This window comes from Coregonus lavaretus (assembly GCF_964263955.1).
Source record: "Coregonus lavaretus genome assembly, chromosome: 31".
NCBI lineage: Eukaryota > Metazoa > Chordata > Actinopteri > Salmoniformes > Salmonidae > Coregonus > Coregonus lavaretus.
In genome coordinates, this window is record NC_140018.1 from 21,370,032 (window position 1) to 21,393,834 (window position 23,803).

The window sequence follows — 23,803 nt, forward strand, 5'->3', positions numbered from 1 at the left end:
TTTTATTTAATTACCACTAAAACTCCATGAAAAACGATAGAATGACAAACCAAATAAATATGTATAGCAGCCTAGAGGTAAATGGTGGTTTCTTCCCTGTCTTCTCTCTGGCGGTGGCGAGAATGATGAAGAACTATAGACTACGTGTGTGCTGAGGTCCGTCGGAGGCTTGACCACTTTGGCCAATCCCCCAAAAATATCTAAATTCACTGTGTCTGCCTTGATATTCACAAAACTCCACAGACCCCTCTTGCACAGTGGAACCGAGAACGATATGTGACCACTTGGTTACGGCGACACCTAAACCAGAGTGGCTACTGCAAAGCCCAAGGAGCATGACCCTCTCTGGAAGTTGCTGTAGCCCTGCTTGGGATATTTAGCCTACATTGGCTATTGGTTGAGACGCAGGGCCCGTTCTAGCTTGGTATGTCAGAGTGGGAATGCGAATTGTGAATTGTGCCAAGTTGGAGGTAATAATGCATTTAGGTTCTAGTTTATTGAGATGCATGAATACACCAAACCAAAAGTTCGATTTTATGTCTGTTTTAAAACGAATTTCCTGCAATTCTACGTAGTAATGATTTATGCTCACTACTTATACATTCTATGAAGTGATAGTTCACCTCTCTGTTTTATTCTGTAATAGGGTATATTGTAACCATAGGTTTAATCTAGTCAAATCAGATTATTTATGATACAGCAATAAAGCTCTCCTCGCAAACAGTGTAATGATATTAAGCTATATGTATTTGTATTTACATTAGGCTATAGCCTACAAATTGCTATACCACATAGTCGCAGGCCTACCAGGCTATAGGCCTACTGCAAATTATTGTTGTTCCTGAACTGGCTGAATGGCAGCGCTATCCTTCAGCTATCCTTCAGCACCACAAGTTGGTTCAACTTCTTTAACATCATTACGCAATCCTGGCGCTGTCCTTTCAGCACCACAAAGGGAGCTCCAATCGCTTAAAATAACACTCAATCAAGATCTGTTGCCTACACCTAATAGTCCTCCTCATCACTTATTATTATTATTACATATAGAAGATTATCACTTCTCACAATGGTGCTAGTTTAGTAAAGCTAGATCAAAGGTGAATTAATGTCTCGACAGATCACATAATGATGAATTAGCCTTTTATATAACAGAACGGAATATAATAGCATAGCATAGGCCTATAATGTTTACTGTTACACCAAAAACACCTCCTAATTTCTAATGAGATTTTAGGATGGTTAGCTGAAGATAAATAGTCAGACAAAAAAATGTAATGCGCCAAAACTGGGCCACTAGACAGGATATATGCTTTGATTGAAACAAAATACAAGAAATGCTAATAGTTTGTTAACACCATCTGCTCTAATTTGCTCATGAAACAGTAATTCAAGAAGATCTAAATGCATATTCCCATGAAACTGATTGAGATCAATCAAATGATTGACATGGAGATGCAATTTGGACGTTTCTCTTGTAAAACGTGAAGAATTATAATTCACGATTGACAGTGATGATGGCCTATTTTGAAATTAGGTAGCCTATGCCTAATTTGGTGTTTCAGGGTATTAGAAATATAACATTTTCTTTAGACAATATGTGTGGGCACATGCAGACGTTGCAATCGAAGGATGCATTTGATGCATATTCTATAACGATAGGCTATTAAATTGGCTACATCTGTCGGTACAAATTTTGATTGAGGAAATTATGATGTCATCAAAAAAATAAGTGCCCTACCTAACCTAAAAAAATCGCACTACACCACTGGTAATGTAGCAATATTTATTGTTTACAAATTAGCTATGACATAGCCAAGCATAACTTTGGATTTCACCCCCATCTCAATGGTTTTGACCGTTTGGAAGTATTTACAGAGAGATTTTCTCTTCTCTCGCTTCGGCCATGCAGTGCACCTCGCAAAAGTGATTGCTCGTTATGAAATTATTAACTTTACTGTGTATATCCAAAAATTAACATATACACTGATTGTTTAAAGCAAAACTAACAAAACTATTGCTGATGGTGAACCTGAACCATCAAAATCAAATCTATTGTAAGCCCTATTCAGCAGGTAGGCTATAGCCAGATGAGAGTTGTGTCTCCGGTAGCTTACTTTCATTCCGGTAAAACACAATTTTCAACAGCACATAGATAACAATAACATAGCAAATTACATAGGTTGTCACTCAACTAATAAAGCCTAATATCACACAAGCCATTTTAGCATTTGATTGCTCTAGGCCGCCTACTTTGGGTTGGTCAGTGCGTGAAACTGGGCACAGTGCACAGTTTGACTAGGCTACTGATATTGCCTGGTGTTGTTAGGCACGCATGCAAAATGACTCGTAGATCATGCATTTCGACACTGAAAGAGAGGACGCATCAGCTGTCACAAAAGATGAGAGTGTCACAACTTCCTCCGAGTGTCACGGTCGTCTATGTCGTCTAAGTATGACCAAGGCGCAGCGTGTCCAAGAAACATGACTTTATTAATGAAACGTTATAGAACTACAAAACAAAAGACGACTCAATGAAGTCCACGGTACACTGACCGAAACGGAACAAAAACCCACAATTCCCACAGGAAAACAATCAGAATAAATATGGCTCCCAATCAGAGATAACGAGCCGACAGCTGACACTCGTTACCTCCGATTGGGAGTCATCGACCAAACCTAGAAATGCAGCCAACAGAAAGGCAAACCTAGAAACAAAACCAAAACCCAACAAAACAAAATACACCCTGGCTCAAATACAAACGTCCCGGAGCCAGAGTGTCACAGTACCCCCCCCTAAAGGTGCGAACTCCGGGCGCACCAGCATACAGTCTAGGGGAGGGTCTGGGTGGGCGTCTGTCCACGGTGGCGGTTCTGGCCCTGGTCGTGGTCCCCACCCCACCTTAGTCACTATCCGCTTCCGTAGCCTCCTCCACATGACCACCCCCCAACTAAACCCCACTGGATTAAGGGGCGGCACCGGACTAAAGGGCAGCACCGGACTAAGGGGCAGTACCGGACTAAGGGGCAGCACCAGGATAAGGGGCAGCACCGGTCTAAGGGACAGCACCGGACTCAATGGCGGATCCTGGCTGGCTGGCTCTGGCGGGTCCTGGCTGGACGGCTCTGGCGGATCCTGGCTGGACGGCTCATGGCTGGCTGAAGGATCTGGCTGCTCATGGCTGGCTGACGGATCTGGCTGCTCATGGCTGGCTGACGGATCTGGCTGCTCATGGCTGGCCGACGGATCTGGCTGCTCATGGCTGGCCGACGGATCTGGCTGCTCATGGCTGGCCGACGGATCTGGCTGCTCATGGCTGGCCGACGGATCTGGCTGCTCATGGCTGGCTGAAGGATCTGGCTGCTCATGGCTGGCTGACGGATCTGGCTGCTCATGGCCGGCTGACGGATCTGGCTGCTCATGGCTGGCGGAAGGCTCTGACCGATCCTGTCTGGCGGAAGGCTCTGGCTGATCCTGTCTGGCGGAAGGCTCTAGCGGCTCCGGTCTGGCGGACGGCTCTGAAAGCTCATGGCAGACGGGCGGCTTTGCAGGCTCAGTCCAGACGGCCAGTTCAAGCGCCTTTGGGCAGACGGGCAGTTCAGGCCCCGTTGGGCAGACGGCAGACTCTGGCCGTCTGAGGCGCACCGTAGGCCTGGTGCGTGGTGCCGGAACTGGAGGTACCGGGCTGAGGACACGCATCTCAGGGCTAGTGCGGGGAGAAGCAACAGGGCATGCTGGACCCTGGGAACGCACATAAAGCCTAGTGCGGGGAGAAGGAACAGGGCATGCTGGACCCTGGGGACGCACATAAGGCCTAGTGCGGAGAGCAGCAACAGGACGCACAGGACTCGGGGAACACACAGGAGGCTTGGTGCGTCGTGTAGGCACTGGTGGTACTGGGCTGGAGCGGGGAGGTGGCGCCGGAAATACCGGACCGTGCAGGCTTACTGGCCCCCTTGAGCACTGAGCCTGCCCAACCTTACCCGGGTTGATGCTCCCCGTCGCCCGACCAGTACGGGGAGGTGGAATAACCCGCACCGGCCTATGTGGGCGAACCGGGAACACCATGCGTAAGGCTGGTGCCATGTACGCCGGCCCGAGAAGACGCACTGGTAGCCGGATGCGTTGGGCCGGCTTCATGACATCTGGCTCAACGCTCACTCTAACCCGGCCGATACGTGGAGCTGGAATGTACCGAACCGGGCTATGCCTGCGTACAGGAGACACCATGCGCTCTACTGCGTAACACGGTGTCTGCCCGTACTCTCGCTCTCCACGGTAAGTCCAGGGAGTAGGCGCAGGTCTCCTACCTGACTTCGCCACACTCCCTTTAAGCCCCCCCCCCAAGAAATTTTTGGGTGGTACCCACGGGCTTCCAGCCTTGACTCCGTGCTGCCTCCTCATACCGCCTCCTCTCGGCTTTAGCTGCCTCCAGCTCTTCACGAGGGCGGCGATATTCTCCCGGTTGTGCCCAAGGACCCTTTCCAGCCAGTATCTCCCCCCATGTCCATGAATCCTTAGGAGCAGGGTCCTGTTGCCGCTTGACACGCTGCTTGGTCCTATTATGGTGGGTTTTTCTGTCACGGTCGTCTATGTCGTCTAAGTATGACCAAGGCGCAGCGTGTCCAAGAAACATGACTTTATTAATGAAACGTTATAGAACTACAAAACAAAAGACGACTCAATGAAGTCCACGGTACACTGACCGAAACGGAACAAAAACCCACAATTCCCACAGGAAAACAATCAGAATAAATATGGCTCCCAATCAGAGATAACGAGCCGACAGCTGACACTCGTTACCTCCGATTGGGAGTCATCGACCAAACCTAGAAATGCAGCCAACAGAAAGGCAAACCTAGAAACAAAACCAAAACCCAACAAAACAAAATACACCCTGGCTCAAATACAAACGTCCCGGAGCCAGAGTGTCACACCGAGGCTGCCTCCTCTCCTTGTTCGGGCAGGCTTCGGCGTTCGTTGTCACCGGCCTTATAGCCACTGCCGCATCACATCTCATAATTCCATTTGTTTTGTCTTGTCTATTACAAACAACCTGGTTCATATCCCCTCATTAGCACGTGTATAAGTGTTCCCTCTGCCCCCTTGTTCTTGTGGGTGATTGTTTAATGTGAGGAGAGAGTAGCTCGGTTGAGCTCCGTGTATTTTGTATTGCCGGGGTATATTTTCCCTGTGTGCCTGTTTTGTTCCAATGCGCACTGGATTGTTTGATGCTATCCTGCATAACTCTTTATTCTGGAATAAACTCTGTATTCTATGATTTACCCTCCTGCGCCTGACTCCTTCAAATCACCCATCACAGAATCAACCACCAACTATGGAGTCAGCAGGAGAGGAGCACATGCCTGGAGTCGTGGCACGGGTCCAGGAGCATTCGAAGATGCTAGCCAGCTTGGGAGAAGCGATGGATCGGGTTCTCCAGGTCGTCCAACGCCTGGAGAGGAGAGGACCCGATCTGTCGAGACCAGCTGGGCGACCGGATCCAGCCACCCACACCCCAGCACCCAGAGGGATCCATATATCCCGACCAAGGGATTTCGACGATACAGCTGCTCTCTGCCAGGGATTCCTCCTCCTACTGGAGCTCTATTATTCCAGCATCAGCCCGGCCCCATCGGAGCGGGAAAAGGTGTCCGCCCTCGTCTCCTGCCTCTCGGGGAAAGCCCTGGAGTGGGCCAACGTGGTCTGGAATGAAGGAGGAGCCGCGTTGCACAACTACGGGGAGTTTGCTCGCCTCTTTCGGGCTGTCTTCGATCACCTGCCCGAGGGTCAAGAGGCGGGCGAGCGGCTAGTCCACCTGAGGCAGGGGATGAGGACCGTGCAGGACTTCGCCCTGGAGTTCCGGACTCTAGTAGCTGGGTCCGGGTGGAACGAGCGGGCCCTCATCGACCACTTCCGGTGCAATCTGCGGGAGGACGTTCGAAAGGGAGCTAGCCTGCGGGGACACCATGTTGTCCTTCACTCAACTGGTGGACATGGCCATCCGCTTGGACAACCTGCTGGTGGCCAGAGGATGTCCTGGAAGGGGTCTGCCCGTTCCAACCCGGCCCGACTCGGATCACGAGCTGATGGAGCTGGGTGGAGCGGCGATCCGAGAGAGCGGAGGACAACAGTGCCAGTGTCACTCTGGTGGCACGAGAGGACATTTCACTGCACGATGTCGTCAGCGTTCTTTTGGGTCTGGAGGCGGCAGGCAGGGCACTCTCGCGTCACCCCAGGTATCGAACACCCACACTCGTTCAGAGCCCTCTGCTGTGCACTGTACCCTACCCATCCACTTTCCTGATTACATTGTAGTTCCCCAGTGTAAGGCTCTAGTCGATTCAGGCGCAGCTGGGAACTTTATGGACAGGTCATTCTCACACAGTCTAGGCATTTCATTGGTTCCCTTTTCCATTCCACTCCCCATCAGAGCACTTGACAGTCGACCATTAGGGTCCGGGTTTGTTAGGGAAGTTACAGCACCAGTCATTATGGTTACCCACGAGACTCATCGCGAGTTCTAACCAAGCAAGTCACTTTTTTTTATTATTGAGTCTCCTGCTTTCCCTGTTGTATTAGGTATTCCTTGGTTAGAACTCCACAACCCCACCTTCTCATGGCCGCAGAGTGTTCTCACGGGGTGGTCGCTAGAGTGTCAGGGTAGGTGTCTCTGGGTTTCCATTGGTGCAACCACAGTGGAAAGTCCGGACAGTACCTCCACCGTGCGCATTCCCCCCGAATACCTCGATTTGGCGCACACGTTTTCCAAAACACAGGCGACCAAGTTACCAACTCATCGGGCGGGGTATTGCGCGATAAACCTCCGGGTAGACGCTGTGCCTCCCAGGAGTCATGTGTATCCCCTGTCACAGGCTGAAACGGAGGCTATGGAGACATACGTCACTGAGTCCCTGCGCCAGGGGTTTATACATCCCTCCACTTTGCCCGCCTCCTCGAGTTTCTTTTTTGTGAAGAAGAAAGACGGCGGTCTGTGCCCGTGCATTGATTATCGATCACTGAACAAGGAGACGATACAATTTAGTTATCCTCTCCCCCTCATTCCTTCGGTGATCGAGTCAATGCGCTTCATTACCAAATTAGATCTCGGGAGTGCGTACAACCTGGTGCGTGTCCGAGAGGGGGACGAGTGGAAGACAGCATTCAGCACAACCACAGGGCATTATGAATACCTGGTGATGCCTTACGGTTTGATGAATGCTCCATCCATCTTCCAGTCCTTTGTGAAAGAGGTGTTTCGGGACATGCTTGGTCGTGGTGTAGTGGTCTACATCAATGACATTCTGGTGTATTCCGCTACGCGCGCCAAGCATGTGTCCCTGGTTCGCAAAGTGCTGGCCCGACTGTTGGAAAATGACCTTTATGCCAAGGCAGAAAAGTGTCTGTTTTTCCAACAGTCCGTCTCCTTCCTCGGATACCGCATTACCACCTCAGGTGTGGAGATGGAGGGAGATCGCATTTTAGCCATGCGTAATTGGCCGACTCCAACCACGGTAAAGGAGGTGCAGTGCTTTATTGGCTTTGTCAACTATTATTGGATGTTTATCCAGGGCTTTGGCATGGTCACAGCTCCCATCACATCTCTGTTGAAGGGTGGGCTGTCCTGGCTCCGCTGGTCTGCTGAGGCTGACAGGGCCTTCAGTAACCTGAGAGGTCTGTTCACCTCAGCCCCAGTACTGGCCCACCCCGATCCATCACTACCGTTCGTAGTGGAGGTGGATGCGTCCGAGGTAGGGATAGGCGCTGTCCTATCTCAACGCTCGGGCACGCCACCCAAGCTCCGCCCCTGTGCCTTCTTCTCCAAGAAGCTCAGCCTGGCAGAGCAGAACTACGACGTTGGTGATCGGGAGCTGTTGGCTGTTGTCCTAGCCCTGACCGTGTGGAGGCACTGGCTCGAAGGGGCGAAACACCCTTTCCTTGTCTGGACGGACCACCGTAACCTGGAGTACATCCGAGGGGTGGGCCTTATTCTTCACCCGGTTTGATTTCACTCTATCATACATCCCGGGTACGAAGAACGTGAAGGCAGACGCACTGTCACGGCTGTATTACACAGAGGAGAGGCCCAGAGACAACACCCCCATACTCCCGGCCTCCTGCATTGTGGCGCCAGTAGTATGGGCGATGGACGCAGATATAGAGCAGGCATTTCGCACAGAGCCATCTCCACCTCAGTGTCCAGCTGGGCTGCAGTACGTGCCTGCTCTTGTCCGTGACCATCTGATCTACTGGGCACACACGTCCCCCTCCTCTGGTCACCCAGGTATTGGTTGTACAGTGTGCTGCCTGACTGGAAAGTACTGGTGGCCTACCTTGGCTAAGGACGTGAGGGTGTATGTCTCCTCCTGCTCGGTGTGCGCCCAGAGTAAGGCACCTAGGCACCTCCCAGCAGGTAAGTTACAGCCTTTAACAGTTCCACAACGGCCATGGTCTCACCTAAGTATTGATTTCCTGACTGATTTTCCCCTCTCTCAAGGTAACACCACCATCCTGGTCGTTGTGGACCGCTTTTCCAAGGCCTGCCGCCACCTTCCTCTGCCCGGTCTCCCCACGGCCCTGCAGACTGTGGAGGCCTTGTTTACACACGTCTTCCAGCACCACAGGGTACCAGAGGACATAGTGTCTGACCGAGGTCCCCAGTTCACATCCAAGGTCTGGAAGGCATTCATGGAACGTCTGGGGGTGGGCAGGTGGAACGGGTAAATCAGGATGTGGGTAGGTTCCTGCGGTCCTACTGCCAGAACCAGCCGGGGGAGTGGTCGGTGTTCTTGCCATGGGCCGAATATGCCTAGACTGTCACGACTTCCTCCGAGGCTGCCTCCTCTCCTTGTTCGGGCAGGCTTCGGCGTTTGTCGTCACCAGCCTTCTAGCCACTGCCGCATCACATCTCATCATTCCATTTGTTTTGTCTTGTCTATTGCACACACCTGCTTCATATCCCCTTATTAGTCTGTGTATAAGTGTTCCCTCTGCCCCCTTGTCCTTGTGGGTGATTGTTTAATGTGAGGAGAGAGTAGCTCGGTTGAGCTCCGTGTATTTTGTATTGCCGGGGTATATTTTCCCCGTGTGCCTGTTTTGTTCCAGTGCGCCTGTTTTGCGCACTGGACTGTTTGACACTATCCTGCGTAACTCTGTATTCCGGAATAAACTCTGTATTCTGTGATTTACCCTCCTGTGCCTGACTCCTTCAAATCACCCATCACAGAGAGGTATTTATGGAAGGTAGAAAGAATGTAATATGAAGCAAAACAATTTTGGAAACCGGCGATTAGTAAGGTTTGAATTGGTGACGCGCATCTTAAACATTTGAATCGGGTGAGTCGTTACATCCCTAATTCGGGTGCATCAGCTGTTTCTTCAAATATCTTCATTTTATCCTTGAATAATGCTTGAAAAGGCAATGAGAATGGAAGCATCTGTTTTGTTGTGGATCTGTGGTTTCAAGCATCTAGACAGTCAGAGTAAGAAAGGCAGTTCTTAACAATGCAGTGCATTCACAGTGTCTTTTGCTCCTTTCTCCCTGAATTAACTTTCAGATGCTGTGCTTACTGTAAAGGGGAAATATCCTAGTCCCAGATCTGTTTATGCTATACAGTATAGCCAACTCCAATGGTCATTGAGTTAGCGATATACCACAATGCCTTAGGCCTCGCATTGTGTTGTGACTACTACTTACCACTCCAACTGGGAAGGCCAGCACGGCCATCATCCAGTCCCTCAGGCCAATGAGCTTCCTAAGCTGCCTCTCCTGCTCCTGGCTCTCACTGCCCTTGGTCAGCAGGCTGGACAGGTCTGTCAGCACACACATGCCAAAGAACACTGCCTGGATCACCTAGAGCAGGGGCGGAGAAGACATGTAGATCACATCATGTGTACTTCAAGACAGAGCAACCACAACACAGAGTACATAATAGTTAGACACAGTGCTGTCACACTCCTCTTTTAAAACAAAAGTTTAGCTGCTCCAGGAGTGAGTTGTGTCACAGGAAAAAGCATTTTCTGCACACTTTAAAAGGATTCACCAGCACTTTTGTATACTTTTTAGCTAGGAATTCTGAAAGTAGCGCCCACGAGCCAAAAGTGGCCCCGAAAATTGCATACTACATCACATACAGTATGTTCAGATATGAGCACCACGCCATTGCTCTCTCTCTCATTCTACTGTGTGTGCATCTTGCTAGGTGTCACTCAAATGGCAAGGGGCTGAAGCTCATTGGCTAGAAATAATTGCTAGGGGCTGGCCCACGTGGGGGGAAATTGGCGCTGTACAGCTTCCAGAAAACAGTCGCTTTCAAACTAGGGATTTTGTGGCTAATTGAGGTAAGACAGTAATTCTGCTCATAGATTATGCATGTATGAACTACACATTGACACATCCCGCCCAAAGCGGGAGGTTTAAAAAAATACTTACTAGTCGCCAAAGTACCAAAGCATGTCTTTAAAGCTGCAATATGTAACTTTTTGGGCGACCTGACCAAATTCACATAGAAATGTGAGTTATAGATCTGCCATTCTCATTGAAAGCAAGTCTAAGAAGCAGTAGATCTGTTCAATGTGCTGTATTTCTATGCTTCCCGTTCTTAAGTTTTATTTTTGAGTCTTTTACTTTCGGTTTTGTACACCAGCTTCAAACAGCTGAAAGAAAATACTATATTTTTGGTCTAATGAAAATATATTTCATAGCGGTTTAGATGGTACAATGATTCTCTACACCAGGGGTATTCAACAACATTTAAAAAAGGTCCAGTTAGAGAAAATGTTTTGAAGCAAAGGTCCAGAAGATCATAATGTCTAACAATTTAGTGGTATATATATTTAAGTAGCCTAGTAGTTCTGAATGTAATCAATAACTGACCGTCTAATCAAATTAATTCAGTACAATTCAAAAACTTGTTGACAATATTTATTATCACGAAACATAGAACTGAACATTAGGGTTGTCCTCGACTAAAGAAATTCTTAGTCGACTAACACTTATATGAGTTTGTCGACTAATCGATTAGTTGATTTAATCGACAGAGCTGTGCAAGACTAGAAAAGCGCAGTATAAATGTAGTTAATTAACCATCTGTAAAACTGAGTTTCTCCGAAATTAATCATGCAAAAGCACCACTTTAAATCTCGTGTTCACCAGAAATGTTCTCATAAGTTACTTGGAAATGAGTAATTAAGCATGAATAAGCATAAAAAATGACTTATCGACTAAAGAAATCTTAGTCGACTAAGACCAAAACGACCGATTAGTCGACTAATCGACTAAGAGGGGCAGCCCTACTGAACATATATGTATGACTGTAGATATGTACAATGTGCTCTCATTAATTAACTAAATAAAACTAGGGCTGCATGTCAAAATAAGAGAAAATAAATAAAATGTGAAAATTGTGCATTTTCAAAAGAAGTGCTTAACTTCAGAAAAATAATATAAAGGGAGGAAAAGTTTGAATTTCCCCTTTTCTGTTTCACATCTTGACTCAACAGTCTCAACCAATTTTACAAATAATAAATCTCAACAGATCTTAACAATTGAACAGTTTTAGAGTATCACTTTCTTCCCCTCATATCCCACTCCACCATGTTTTTGCTCAGTGAGAGAATTGAGCTTTAGCCTGTCTTGCCAGAATTTTAAACCTGGGCTTGAATGGAGTCAGGGCCATTCTCATACACATGTGAAGGTGCTCATTGGTGAGCCTGGAACGATATTTAGTTTTAATTATGTTCATTGTGGAGAAAGCTGCCTCGCAGTTGTATGTGGAGCCAAACATGGTCAAGATGTATAGGGCTACTTTCCTCAGACCGGGGAAAGCAGTCTCAGGGACCATTTGGAACCAGAAAGTGGAAGGGTCAGTTCTTACAAACTGCTCTTTCAGGGCCACATCTGCTTGGAGATCAACCAATTGCATCTGGAGAGACCCAGCATTTACCCATTTAAAGTGCTGTGTGACTTCCTTTGAGAACCCCCTGACATCTGTGATCAGAAATGGGTTCTGAATGAACATGGTGAGCTGCTCTCCAAAGCTGAAGCTGTCAAAACGGTTGCTGAAGTTTACAATCAGCTTATCAATAAAATCAACAAAAGAAGACAAATCTCTCTGTCCCTGAACCTGTTCCTGCACTGCTGGGAAGTGTACACAGTCTCCCTGCAGGTCTTCCTTGAACACTTCAAGTTTCCTGTGAAAGGAGCGAACAGCTGTCATCAGTTCACAAATTGAATTGTCCTTGCCCTGTAGCCTCAAATTCAGTTCATTCAGATGTGACGTGATGTCAACCAAAAAGGCCACATTATCCATCCATTTCTCATTTTCTAAAAAGAGAGAAAACTGTGTTGCCTTCTGACTGCTTAGCTCTGCCAAAAAAGATGCTAATTCCCTCCTGATGGACCAAAAGCGCTCTAGCACCCTGCCTTTGCTGAGCCATCTCACATTGTTGTGCAGCAAAAGATCATCAGCATTGGCATCAACTTCTCTGAGGAATTCCCTAAGCATGCGATGCTGGTAGGAAGAGGATGCCCTGAGAAAATTTATCATTTTCATCATTGTATTCATCACCTCAGCATGCTCATCTGACAGGGAGGCACAGAGGACAGATTGATGAATGATGCAATGGTAAGATAAAAGCTCAGGATTGTCCCCTTTCAGTCTTGCTACAGCTCCTTTTTCTTTCCCTATCATAGAAGGGGCTCCATCTGTGGTTATTGAAACCACTTGTTTTGGCTCTATTCCTCTTTTTGTTAACATCTCCTTAATGGCCAGGTAGATATCCTCTCCTCTTGTACTGGTCTGAAGGGGAGTGACACCTAACATGTCTTCACAGAATGTTTTCTGGGCTGTGTTGAAAAACCTGGCAAACACTAACAGCTGAGCATTGTCACATATGTCAGTGGACTCATCCACAGCTAAGCCTACACATGGTGCCTTATGCATGGCTTCATCTAGCTGGGTTAGCACATCCTGAGTTAATATTTCACTTTTCTTTGTGGCAGATGATGCTGACATGGGAATTTGCTTTATTTTATCACAAAGCTCATTTTTTTGTTTTCCCTCAAGTAGTGTTTCAGCTACTGCACTCATGCATTCTTTGACAACCCCTCCATCTGTAAATGACTTTTTGTGTTTACCCAAAATCCAAGAAACTCTGAGGGAACACTCAAGAGCACGTTGTTGGGCAGTGAATGTGTTGCTCATTCTGTCTGTCCATTCTGGATTAAATGCTCTGTTTTCATTGTCCACTTTTCTTTTTTTGGAGAGTGCCATTTGTTCCTTATTTTCTCTAACTGTTACCCTTTTTCTGCCTCACTCGTCTGTTTCGCTCCCTTTCTCCGTCTCACTCATATTTTCGTCAACTTTCTCCGTCTCACTCGTATTTTCCTCAGCTTTCTCCGGCACACTCGTCTGTATCTCTCCCTTTCTCCGTCTCATTCGTCTGTTTCTCACTCGTCTGTTTCGTTCCCTTTCTCCGTCTCATTCGTCTGTTTTCGCTCCCTTTGTTTTCTACATATATCGCTATCTTTTTAATCCGACTTTCTTTTCCTTGGTAACTTGCCTCTAAAACTCTCATCTGTCTGCACTGTAGAGTCCCAATGTTTACCGCCAGGAATGCAAAGACTTCATTGGCTGAGTGGTATCACGTGGGATCGCTTAACTCACATGCAATTGGTCGGTGAGTTTCCTCATTCACAAAACGAGTACCGTAAAGACTACAAAAGCTGTGCATATTAAAATAGAAGCGCCCCGTCAGGTTTTAATTAATAATCTTTTGTTTTGGTCCGGGTCCGTATGGGACGGCTTCTGGGTCCGGATCCGGACCGCGGTCCGCCTGTTAGTGACCTATGCTCTACACTATCCATTGCTTGTTTTGTCACATAAACTGAAATTAGGCGATTCGAATTCGAATTTTAGCAACCAGGAGTGATTTCTGCATAGTGCATCTTTAAATCAGAGGAGGTGAACAGGTGATCATTTTGGGTCACAAAATCAGTAGTTCCTCCTCTCTCAAGAGGACAGTAGCTTCAAATATTTATGTCACATTATATTAATGAAAAACATAGTAATCCTAAAAAAGATATCTACATTACATGAATACAGTGAGCTCCAAAGTTATTGGGACAGTGACAATTTGTTTTGGCTCTGTACTCCAGCACTTCAGATTTGAAATGATACAATGACTATGGGGTTAAAGTGCAGACTGTCAGCTTTAATTTGAGGGTATTTTCATCCATATCAGGTGAACCGTTAAGAAATTACAGCACTTTTTGTACATAGTCCCCACATTTTAGAGGAACAAAAGTATTAGGACAAATTAACTTATATGTGTATTAAAGTAGTAAAAAGTTAAGTATTTGGTCGCATATTCATAACATACAATGACTACATCAAGGTTGTGACTCTACACATTTGTTGGATGCATTTGCTGTTTGTTTTGGTTGTGTTTCAAATTATTTTGTACCTGATAGAAATGTATGTTAAATAATGTATTGTGTCATTTTTGAGTCACTTTTATTGTAAATAAGAATATAATATGTTTCTAAACACTTCTACATTAATGTAGATGTTACCATGATTACGGATAATCCTGAATAAATCGTGAATAATGATGAGTGAGAAAGTTACAGACGCACAAATATTATACCCCCAAGACATGCTAACCTCTCACCATTACAATAACAGGGCAGGTTAGCATTCTTGGGAGGGGGTATGATATTTGTGCATCTGTCGTCATTGCGTGCTATGAATATGGGACCAAATACTTAACTTTTTACTACTTTAATACACATATAAGTGCATTTGTCCCAATTCTTTTGGTCCCCTAAAATGGGGGGACTATATACAAAAGGTTCACCCGATATGGATGAAAATAGCCTCAAATGAAAGCTGACAGTCTGCAATTTAACCTCATAGTCATTGTATCATTTAATATCCAAAGTGCTGGAGTACAGAGCCAAAACAACAACAAATGTGTCACTGTCCCAATACTTTTGGAGCTCAATGTACAGTATGTATATCACAAAGGAGTTAAATTGAGGTGTCCTCTAAAATACAATTAATATTCATGTGAAGTATAGAGATAAAAAATACAAAAATTGAGATACATACATTCATACAGGGTATTTTGTATTTAAATAAGCATTATATAACAACTGAACAATTACATAAACCCCATCCTGTCAATGTCTATCCCCTTAAGCTAGCATATGCCATTTTGTGTGAGTCTAAGAGCTGTGGCAGTGGTGGAGATTATTTTTGCATTAATGTCACGTTCGTTGAAGGACGGGTCAGACCAAGGCGCAGCGTGAAATGCATACATGTTTATTAACAAGATAAACACACGAACAAAACAACAATACAACGTAACGTGTCCTCAGGCTGAACACAAAACAAGCCTCTACACGGAACAAGATCCCACAACTAATGATAGCAAACAGGCTGCCTAAGTATGAAGTAAACCCGGCCAAACATAGAAATACAACACCTAGAACGAGAACATAGAAAATACAACATAGAACTCCACACCCTGACTCAACATACTAGAGTCCCATAAGTGAGGGCGTGACAGTACTCCCCCCCCCCCCCCAAAAGGTGTGGACTCCGACCGCACCAACCTGACATAACAGGGAAGGGTCCGGGTGGGACGACCACATTCTCTCAGCCTCCCCGTTATGCCCCTGGTCTGGTCTGGACCTCGGCGCACTGCTTCCCCTCTCCTTCCTCCCATGATGTACCGAGCCCTGTCTTGACCGTGGTGTGGGAGACCCAGAACTTGGAGAGGGGCTGACGTCTGGGTCTGGACTGGAGCCGCTGACCGGAGCTGGACTGGGCACCGGTGGAGCGGACTGCTCTGGCTCCGGACTGGAGCCGCTGACCGGAGCTGGACTTGGCACCGGTGGAGCGGACTGCTCTGGCTCCGGAGTAGAGCTGCTGACCGGAGCTGGACTAGGCACTGGTGGAGCGGACTGCTCTGGCTCCGGAGTGGAGCCGCTGACCGGAGCTGTACTTGGCACCGGTGGAGCGGACCGCTCTGGCTCCGGAGTGGAGCAGCTGACCGGAGCTGGACTAGACCCCGGTGGAGCGGACTGCTCTGGCTCCAGAGTGGAGCAGCTGACCGGTGCCGGACCAGGCACCGGTGGAACGGGCACGGGCCGTGCCGGACTGGACACATGCACCACTGGTCTGGTGCGAGTAGCAGGCACGGGCCGGACCAGACTGGGAACACGCACCACTGGTTTGGTGCGAGGAACAGGAACGGGCCGGGCCGGACTGGGAACACGCACCACTAGTCTGGTGCGAGGAGCAGGAACGGGCCGGGCCGGACTGGGGACACACACCACTGGCTTGGTGCGGGGAGCAGGTACGGGGCGTACCGGGCTGGCGACACGCACCACTGGCTTGGAGCGGGGAGCAGGCACGGGCCGTACCGGACTGGGAACATGCACCACTGGCTTGGTGCGAGGAACAGGAACGGGCCGGGCCGGACTGGGAACACGCACCACTGGTCTGGTGCGAGGAGCAGGCACGGGCCGGGCCGGACTGGGAACACGCACCACTGGCCTGGTGCGAGGAGCAGGGACGGGCCGGGCCGGACTGGGAACACGCACCACTGGTCTGGTGCGAGGAGCAGGAACGGGCAGGGCCGGACTGGGAACATGCACCACTGGCTTGGTGCGAGGAACAGGAACGGGCCGGGCCGGACTGGGGACACACACCACTGGCTTGGTGCGGGGAGCAGGTACGGGGTGTACCGGGCTGGCGACACGCACCACTGGCTTGGTGCGGGGAGCAGGCACGGGCCGTACCGGACTGGGAACATGCACCACTGGCTTGGTGTGAGGAACAGGAACGGGCCGGGCCGGACTGGGAACACGCACCACTGGTCTGGTGCGAGGAGCAGGAACGGGCCGGGCCGGACTGGGAACACGCACCACTGGCTTGGTGCGGGGAGCAGGCACGGGCCGGGCCGGACTGGGAACACGCACCACTGGCCTGGTGCGATGAACAGGAACGTGCCGGACCGGACTGTGGAGGCGGACTGGAGGTCTGGAGCGGAGAGCTGGCACAACCCATCCTGGCTGGCTGCCCACTCTCGCACAACACGTGCGGGGCGCTGGCACAGAACGCACTGGGCTGTGCATGCGCACTGGCGATACAGTGCGTATCTCCGCATCCCTGGATTCCTCTATTAACCCACGCTCCTTTTGTTGCCTAACCAGCTCCTCTCTCTGTGCATCAACCTCCTCCTTCTCCCTACGAGCCTCCTGCAGTGCCTCCTCTTGAATGGAGCTCTCCCGCTCTATTCTTGCTATCAGCCCCTGTAATGTGGTGGCCTCCTCTCTTACCCTGCAGATCCGATCCTTCTCTCTCTCTCGGCACTCCTCCTCCAGTGAGGACTCCTCCGGGAGCCCCCACGAGTTAGGGAACAGAAACTCATTGTCGTCGTCATCCTCCGACTCCTCAGTATAAAACTGTTCCCACTCTTCTTCCCATGGTCGTAGGGACTCAACCTGGAAACCCACCGGGTGCAGTGGTCAGGGCTCTTCTCTCTCGCTCCCCGACCACTCCTTTAGCCCCCCAAAATTTTTTTCTTGGGGCTGCCTCTCGGGCTTCCTCCTCGGCCGGCGCCTTCTGTGTTGCCGTTGCTCCTCTCCTGCCTGGGCTTCCTTCTTCGCCCAGGGTCCTTTCCCCGCAAATATCTGCTCCCAAGACCAAATCTTCCCCACCTGTGTCCAGGGTGTTTGCTCCTGGGCACGCTGCTTGGTCCGTGTTTGGTGGGATCTTCTGTCACGGTCGTTGAAGAATGGGTCAGACCAAGGCGCAGCGTGAAATGCATACATGTTTATTAACAAGATAAACACACGAACAAATCAACAAAACAACGTAACGTGAAGTACTGAACACAAAACAAGCCTCTACACGGAACAAGATCCCACAACTAATGATAGCAAACAGGCTGCCTAAGTATGATCCCCAATCAGAGACAACGAGCGACAGCTGTCTCTGATTGGGAATCACACCCGGCCAAACATAGAAATACAACACCTAGAAAGAGAACATAGAAAATACAACATAGAACTCCACACCCTGACTCAACATACTAGAGTCCCATAAGTCAGGGCGTGACAATTAAATTAAGAGCAAGAGAACATAACAGGGTGTCTTTATCTCCACAGCAAAAATCCAACAGACTGGAAAGTGTGACTTTTATTCTCATTAATTCACTGTTTAATTTAGGATTCCAGGAACCCACATTATCTTTTTGGTCAGAACATTGCCTTGCAAAACTTGGTTTGAGGACAGGTAGTACCCAGAAACGGCATTAGTATGACACCTAGCTAACACGCAAGACAGGTATTTAATTTCGCAGGAGTTCTCAGTTGTCTGTATATCTTCTACTTAGTTGTTTGCCTCCGTAACAGCATGTTAGCCTGAGGCTATGCTAAAAACGAATGCCTTCCAGGTCTCTTTCACTAAGATCAAATGCAACGGGTTTGAAAAACAGAGCTCTCACAGGGAATGAATGCCAAAAGCTAAGCATAAAACCCTTTACCATCTCTACAGGCTCTTTTCCCTGCCCTGTATTGCAGGCACTTAGGAGCAACCACAGTAATTCCTGGACTGGAGCTCAAGTCATAAAGTGTTGCTCCACACAACTCAAATGTCTGCAGCTGGGAGAGTGGAGGCCAGAGGGAGTCTGGGAAGGAGAAAACGGAAGCTGCATGAACAAGAGAGAACCAGTTTAGCTTTACAACAGCTATAGGAGTTATGACGTACATACTACAGTATAATGTAATTACAAGCCTGAACATATCCAATGTGTATTAACTATATTACATTAGAGAAGAGCATTGTACTCCTGAGTGGCGCAGTGGTCTAAGGCACTGCATCGCAGTGCTAACTGTGCCACTAGAGATCCTGGTTCGAATCCAGGCTCTGTCGCAGCCGGCCGCGACCGGGAGACTCATGGGCGGTGCACAATTGGCCCAGCGTCGTCCAGGGTAGGGGAGGGAATGGCCGGCAGGGATGTAGCTCAGTTGATAGAGCATGGTGTTTGCAACGCCAGGGTTGTGGGTTCGTTTCCCACGGGGGGCCAGTATAAAAAAATAAAAAATAAAATATGTATTCACTAACTGTAAGTCGCTCTGGATAAGATAACTAAAATGTAAAATGCATTAAAGACACATCAGTTAGCCATATATAGAATAATGGGAAGTAATGTAATGTATATAGGAACCTAACTACCTCCACAGTTAGCAGAGGCTGAGAGGAGAGTACAGTAGTGCATCATTCCTTAGTTAACGTAGACATTAGCCACTGTCCTACACTCCCCCTACCCCTCTTTACATGTGCTGTGTAGCGTGCTGGCCAGGGGCAGAGAGGGGGAACTGGACTGGATGCTCCAGGGACGGGGACACACGTCATATGTACTAATGAGTCAGACAGAATATCTCTCTGTCCACACCTGCCCCACTCTAAGCGTCACCTGACAATCTGACTCGGTGGGGCAAGGCCGGGGGGTTCTGCACTCTGGCACCACAGTTATCCGATGCTACTTATGTGCGTGCGTGTAACACATAGCATAGAGTAGATTATAATTGCTCTATATGGTTACTTACTTGGCTTAAAACTGATGACTTTAACTAACAACTTGGAAGTGAGAGAACAATTTAAACCAAAGGTATGACCCAAACAGTTCAGTTTCACAATCTGTCTGGTAGGTGCCTCACTTTTTATCCGAAGAGGCACTATGTTAAACCACAGCGAGACTTTTCCGATCATATGATTCCTCCATACACAGGAGTTAGAGGTTTTGTTCTGTCTATTGATTGATGTGGACAAAGGCCAGCTGTCGCTGGTGGTATCAACCCACTGGACAGCCCTGTGTTCTGCTCCTAATGTATCCCCCTGATGGAAACCCAAATCTGAACCCCACACTCAATAATGGATGACTGAGTCCCAATGAAAACCTATCTACAGGTTAAAATCACAGCAAGGCAGCCAAGGTCCTAAACCAAGTGAAGTGTTACAGAATTAGTGTTGACAGATCCATGGATGACAGGCCTACAGCTTGTTTCTAGAGTATTCTGCTAAACGTAGTGTCCCATTTCCCCTTGGAAAGCTCTGGTTTGTTGCACAAAAGCCTGCGAGCGAGTGGCATGTCTTATTGTGGATAGAGATTGTGCTGTGATAACATGTTTTTGTTGTCTGTTCTAATAATAACCGCTCCATATAGCAACCACTCTAACTTGTAAGATGACTCAATCATGATGAACATTTAGAACAAGAATGCTTAAAGCAATTGTAATCCTTATCAATAACCAAACCAGTTCTTCAAAAGGCCTGTACATACTGTAGCTGTTTCATGTCAAACTGAATATATATCAACCTCTGAGTCACTTCATGTTAGCTTAGTTTCTTTGTGGCCCTATTTGTATGAGCTAAAACAGAGTATGTAGCGTTGTCTAAGTATTCCTGAGAAGAAAAAAAACAGATTGACACCAGAATGAGATGATCCATTATAATGGGAAGAGACATTGTAAAATGTAATTACAGTAAACTATTCCTGGAATTTGCATATTGACTTCATATTGTCATTTTTCTTATTACTGCAGAATCATGATTAAATATGGAATATTAAATGCACAACACTCTCTCTCTCTCTCACACACACACACACACACACTCTCTCTCACACGCAGGCACACACTTTGTTGTGTCAGCATTTATATGATAGGCAAAAAAAATAGCTGTTGTAATGCACAATAACAAAACATGTTTATTGCTGCATTTAACACTATTGCCATAAAAATAGTAGTAAAATAGTTCAGCAGTGGGCTTCTAATGTGGAAAACATGAGTCATTGGTAAAAAAAATTGACAGAACATCAGGACCAATGAAAGTGTGTGCTGTGTGTGTCTGTGTCTACAGTAGTAAGCTGAAAGTGACAATTAATTTCCCAGAAAAAATAGACAAGCAAGATAGAAAGAGAGATAAAGAAAACATCCTGGGTGTTTCAATACAACGTGTTTTACTATGCAAACCACATTCTGTTAAAATGATGGCTGTGTGATAATGTCCCAAGGGGAAAATTTGAGCTCGGGACCTTGTTATCTAAATAACATAATCTCGGTTACCCACGGGGCACGGCTGGCTGCTTAATTGTGATTCATGATGTGATTACAATGTTGCAACAGAAGGCAACCTGCTTGCGTGCATCAGCAGCAGCCGAGATGAATGTGTCACTTTTTAGTGGGTGTGAGCTTTTTATGACTAACACGTGCCCAAAAATGTGAGGAATCCGTATTAACGGTGGAAAAAACAAAACATATTATAGCGGACATCATAATAAGACATAGCAGGCCCGTTTCACAAACGAGGGTGGGCGGTATCAACAACTGGAGGTAGGTCACTGACCGTCTGTAGCATACCATATTATGACGTGCTACCATTTCTGAATGACCAGGCGCCGTTCTAGAGAGCAATATAACACTTACCAGGTCTATGAATGTTAAAAACTTCCAGCTACCGCCGTATGTTTGATGCGCGGGCATGTCAATGGCTTTATAATTGCAGAGGATGGAGAAATAGGACAGGAGGATGGCTACCCTTAGCACCTGAGATGGGATGAGCGCCATGTTTTTTCCCCCTGTTTCCTTGTCTCGTCTCCTGCTATATCCTCCTGACAGAGCGACGCTGCTATGGGTCTCGCACAGAGCATGGGGGTCGTTGCCTCGGAGAAGGGATGCAAAAGAGAGGGTGCGTAAGAGCTGTGCGCGCAGAGCATAAGGGAAGGGAGGGGGAGTAGGGGTGTTGCCATAGAAACAGAGGAGAGGCCAGACCTCGGTGTGATGCTCTGCATGCATAAAGAGTCTCCTTCAATGATGTCTTCATAGTCTGGTGAATTGTGTAGGCTAGCTAAGATGTGTACAATAATATTATAACCAGAAATGTATTTTTTATTTTGGGGGCTAGTTTTAAGCAATAGAAGGCCTACCAGATTGTGGCAACACAAAATCAACATTTGTGACCTGACACCAGACTTCTTCTGACATAAATTCTGTTTCAGAATAGAGACAGTTACAGGTTTATGTTTATAGTTCCAGCGGAGACATTCTAATACTTTATAACTGTCTTCGGCAGATAGTTTACTATCACTAGAAGCATTTTACAACTTTACTATGGTCTCTAGGACACAATGCCACTGATGGTGCTCAGATTATATCTGTTTACTACTTTACTGGCACTCTTCAGGATCTCAAGGCTGTTTCTAAGTTAGATATTTGTGTTATTCATACCATCACTGGGTTCTTATCTTTAATTGATGCTGTAAAACTACAGTACTTTAACCAAAGCAAAGCACCATTTTGGGAGTGATGGAATCACCTGAGGAGGAACATCAAAGTGCTGCATGGATCTGTAGAGCTAAGAGAATAGACCTGGGAACTATCAGGAGTGCATCAAGTGCATCAGATTAGACACCATTCTGGAACAGAAACACACCCAGGTTTTTTCTCACTGACACATTAATTGCGTCATACAGTATTACTGTAATCTATAATTGCCAGCTCCAGTCTCTTAAGCTTTTTGAGCGATGTCAGGCTGTGGCAGACTAACTCTCCCCCCTGTTAAAATCAGTTTTATGTTGCGATAAGGCAGCCAAAGAGGTTTATTCTGTAAAAATCCCTCACTAGAGGCAGACAAATGGTTTCCAATCCCAGCTATTAAGAGGATAGAAAGCTGGGGATTACAGGTTCTGGCCTCGGTCCCCCCTAAAGTCAGCACAAGATTTGAAGGCTGACGGAGGGACTTGGGCAGGCAGAGATGGTATGGATGGGCTGTCCTGGTATAACCCTGGTGAGACGCTTTGTGGGTATGCATTTGAGTCCTGCCTCATTCAGCAACGCAAAAGCTTCCAACTACCATAAATGCACAATTTCTACAGTTTTGTTCCAGTACACTGAGTTACTCACACACATTCTGTCAGGTACATTCACTTCATGTAGAATGCAGAAAATTTTCTGAATTGCTCTGCAAGCGTTCTTGGCCTGCTGCAGAGTTGCAAGGGTCTGCTGGAGTGCAGGCGCTGGCTCTTGACGGTTTGTGGTTAGCTATTGGGTTTTTTCTTGAGAGGTTCCAGTGTCACTGCCTGCCTAAAGTGGAGAGGTGATTCGCAGCAAGCTATTGCACACTCATCCAGCTTGCTGTGCACTCTCAGTGCACTCAGAGGCTACAGCAGAAAATCAGCCTGCTTTTCACTGTCACATATTGGCTAGTGAGAGGCTTCTGTGGCCTGTGCTGGGTGAACACAGCATGGGCTCCCTCCCTCTCAGGTTTGGATAGGAGCTAGGAGTGTAACCATTGACATGTTAAAGAAGTGGAACACTTCTGAGGAGTGTTTTATGTTGGGCCTATAAAGGCCAGTGGGTTTAGCACAGACCAGTCGACTCCAGACTATCTATCACATCCACATACTGTGGCCTTCCTGTCGCTCAGTTATTGCTCCTTGAATATGTTTTTCATTCTATGTTGACTGTAGATACCCAACCCAACATGCTCCATGAAACAGACTGGGATTACACCATAGGTGTTGTGCAGCCTAAATGTGGCTGTCACAAATTCCTGTCTGGTTAACTGGGGAGTTTTAGTCCTTAATCCTCGTCTGTCCTCGTCCGAGCATCCGTCTTTAATGACTCCCCCTTGCCTCAGATAAATCTTCTCAAACAACACGATAGGGTGTCCCTCTCACCTGAGTCCTCTTTCAGAAGATGGACACTTATCCCCCACTAGTTGAGCTGTG

At 47.5% G+C, this 23,803-nt stretch overlaps 1 protein-coding gene across 1 annotated transcript in view; it reads right to left on the reverse strand.

The window, feature by feature from the left end:
* LOC311107138 (androgen-induced gene 1 protein-like) overlaps positions 1–21,741 on the reverse strand; it is a 64,610-nt gene extending 42,869 nt beyond the window's left edge. The window contains exons 1-2 of the mRNA XM_084149638.1: positions 21,501–21,741; positions 9,696–9,851 (exon numbers count right to left, since the gene is read on the reverse strand). Coding sequence (XP_084005764.1) covers positions 9,696–9,851; positions 21,501–21,641 — 297 coding nt within the window. The 5' untranslated portion in view covers positions 21,642–21,741. The remainder of the gene's footprint in view (positions 1–9,695; positions 9,852–21,500) is intronic.
* Between the last annotated feature and the right edge of the window lie 2,062 nt (positions 21,742–23,803).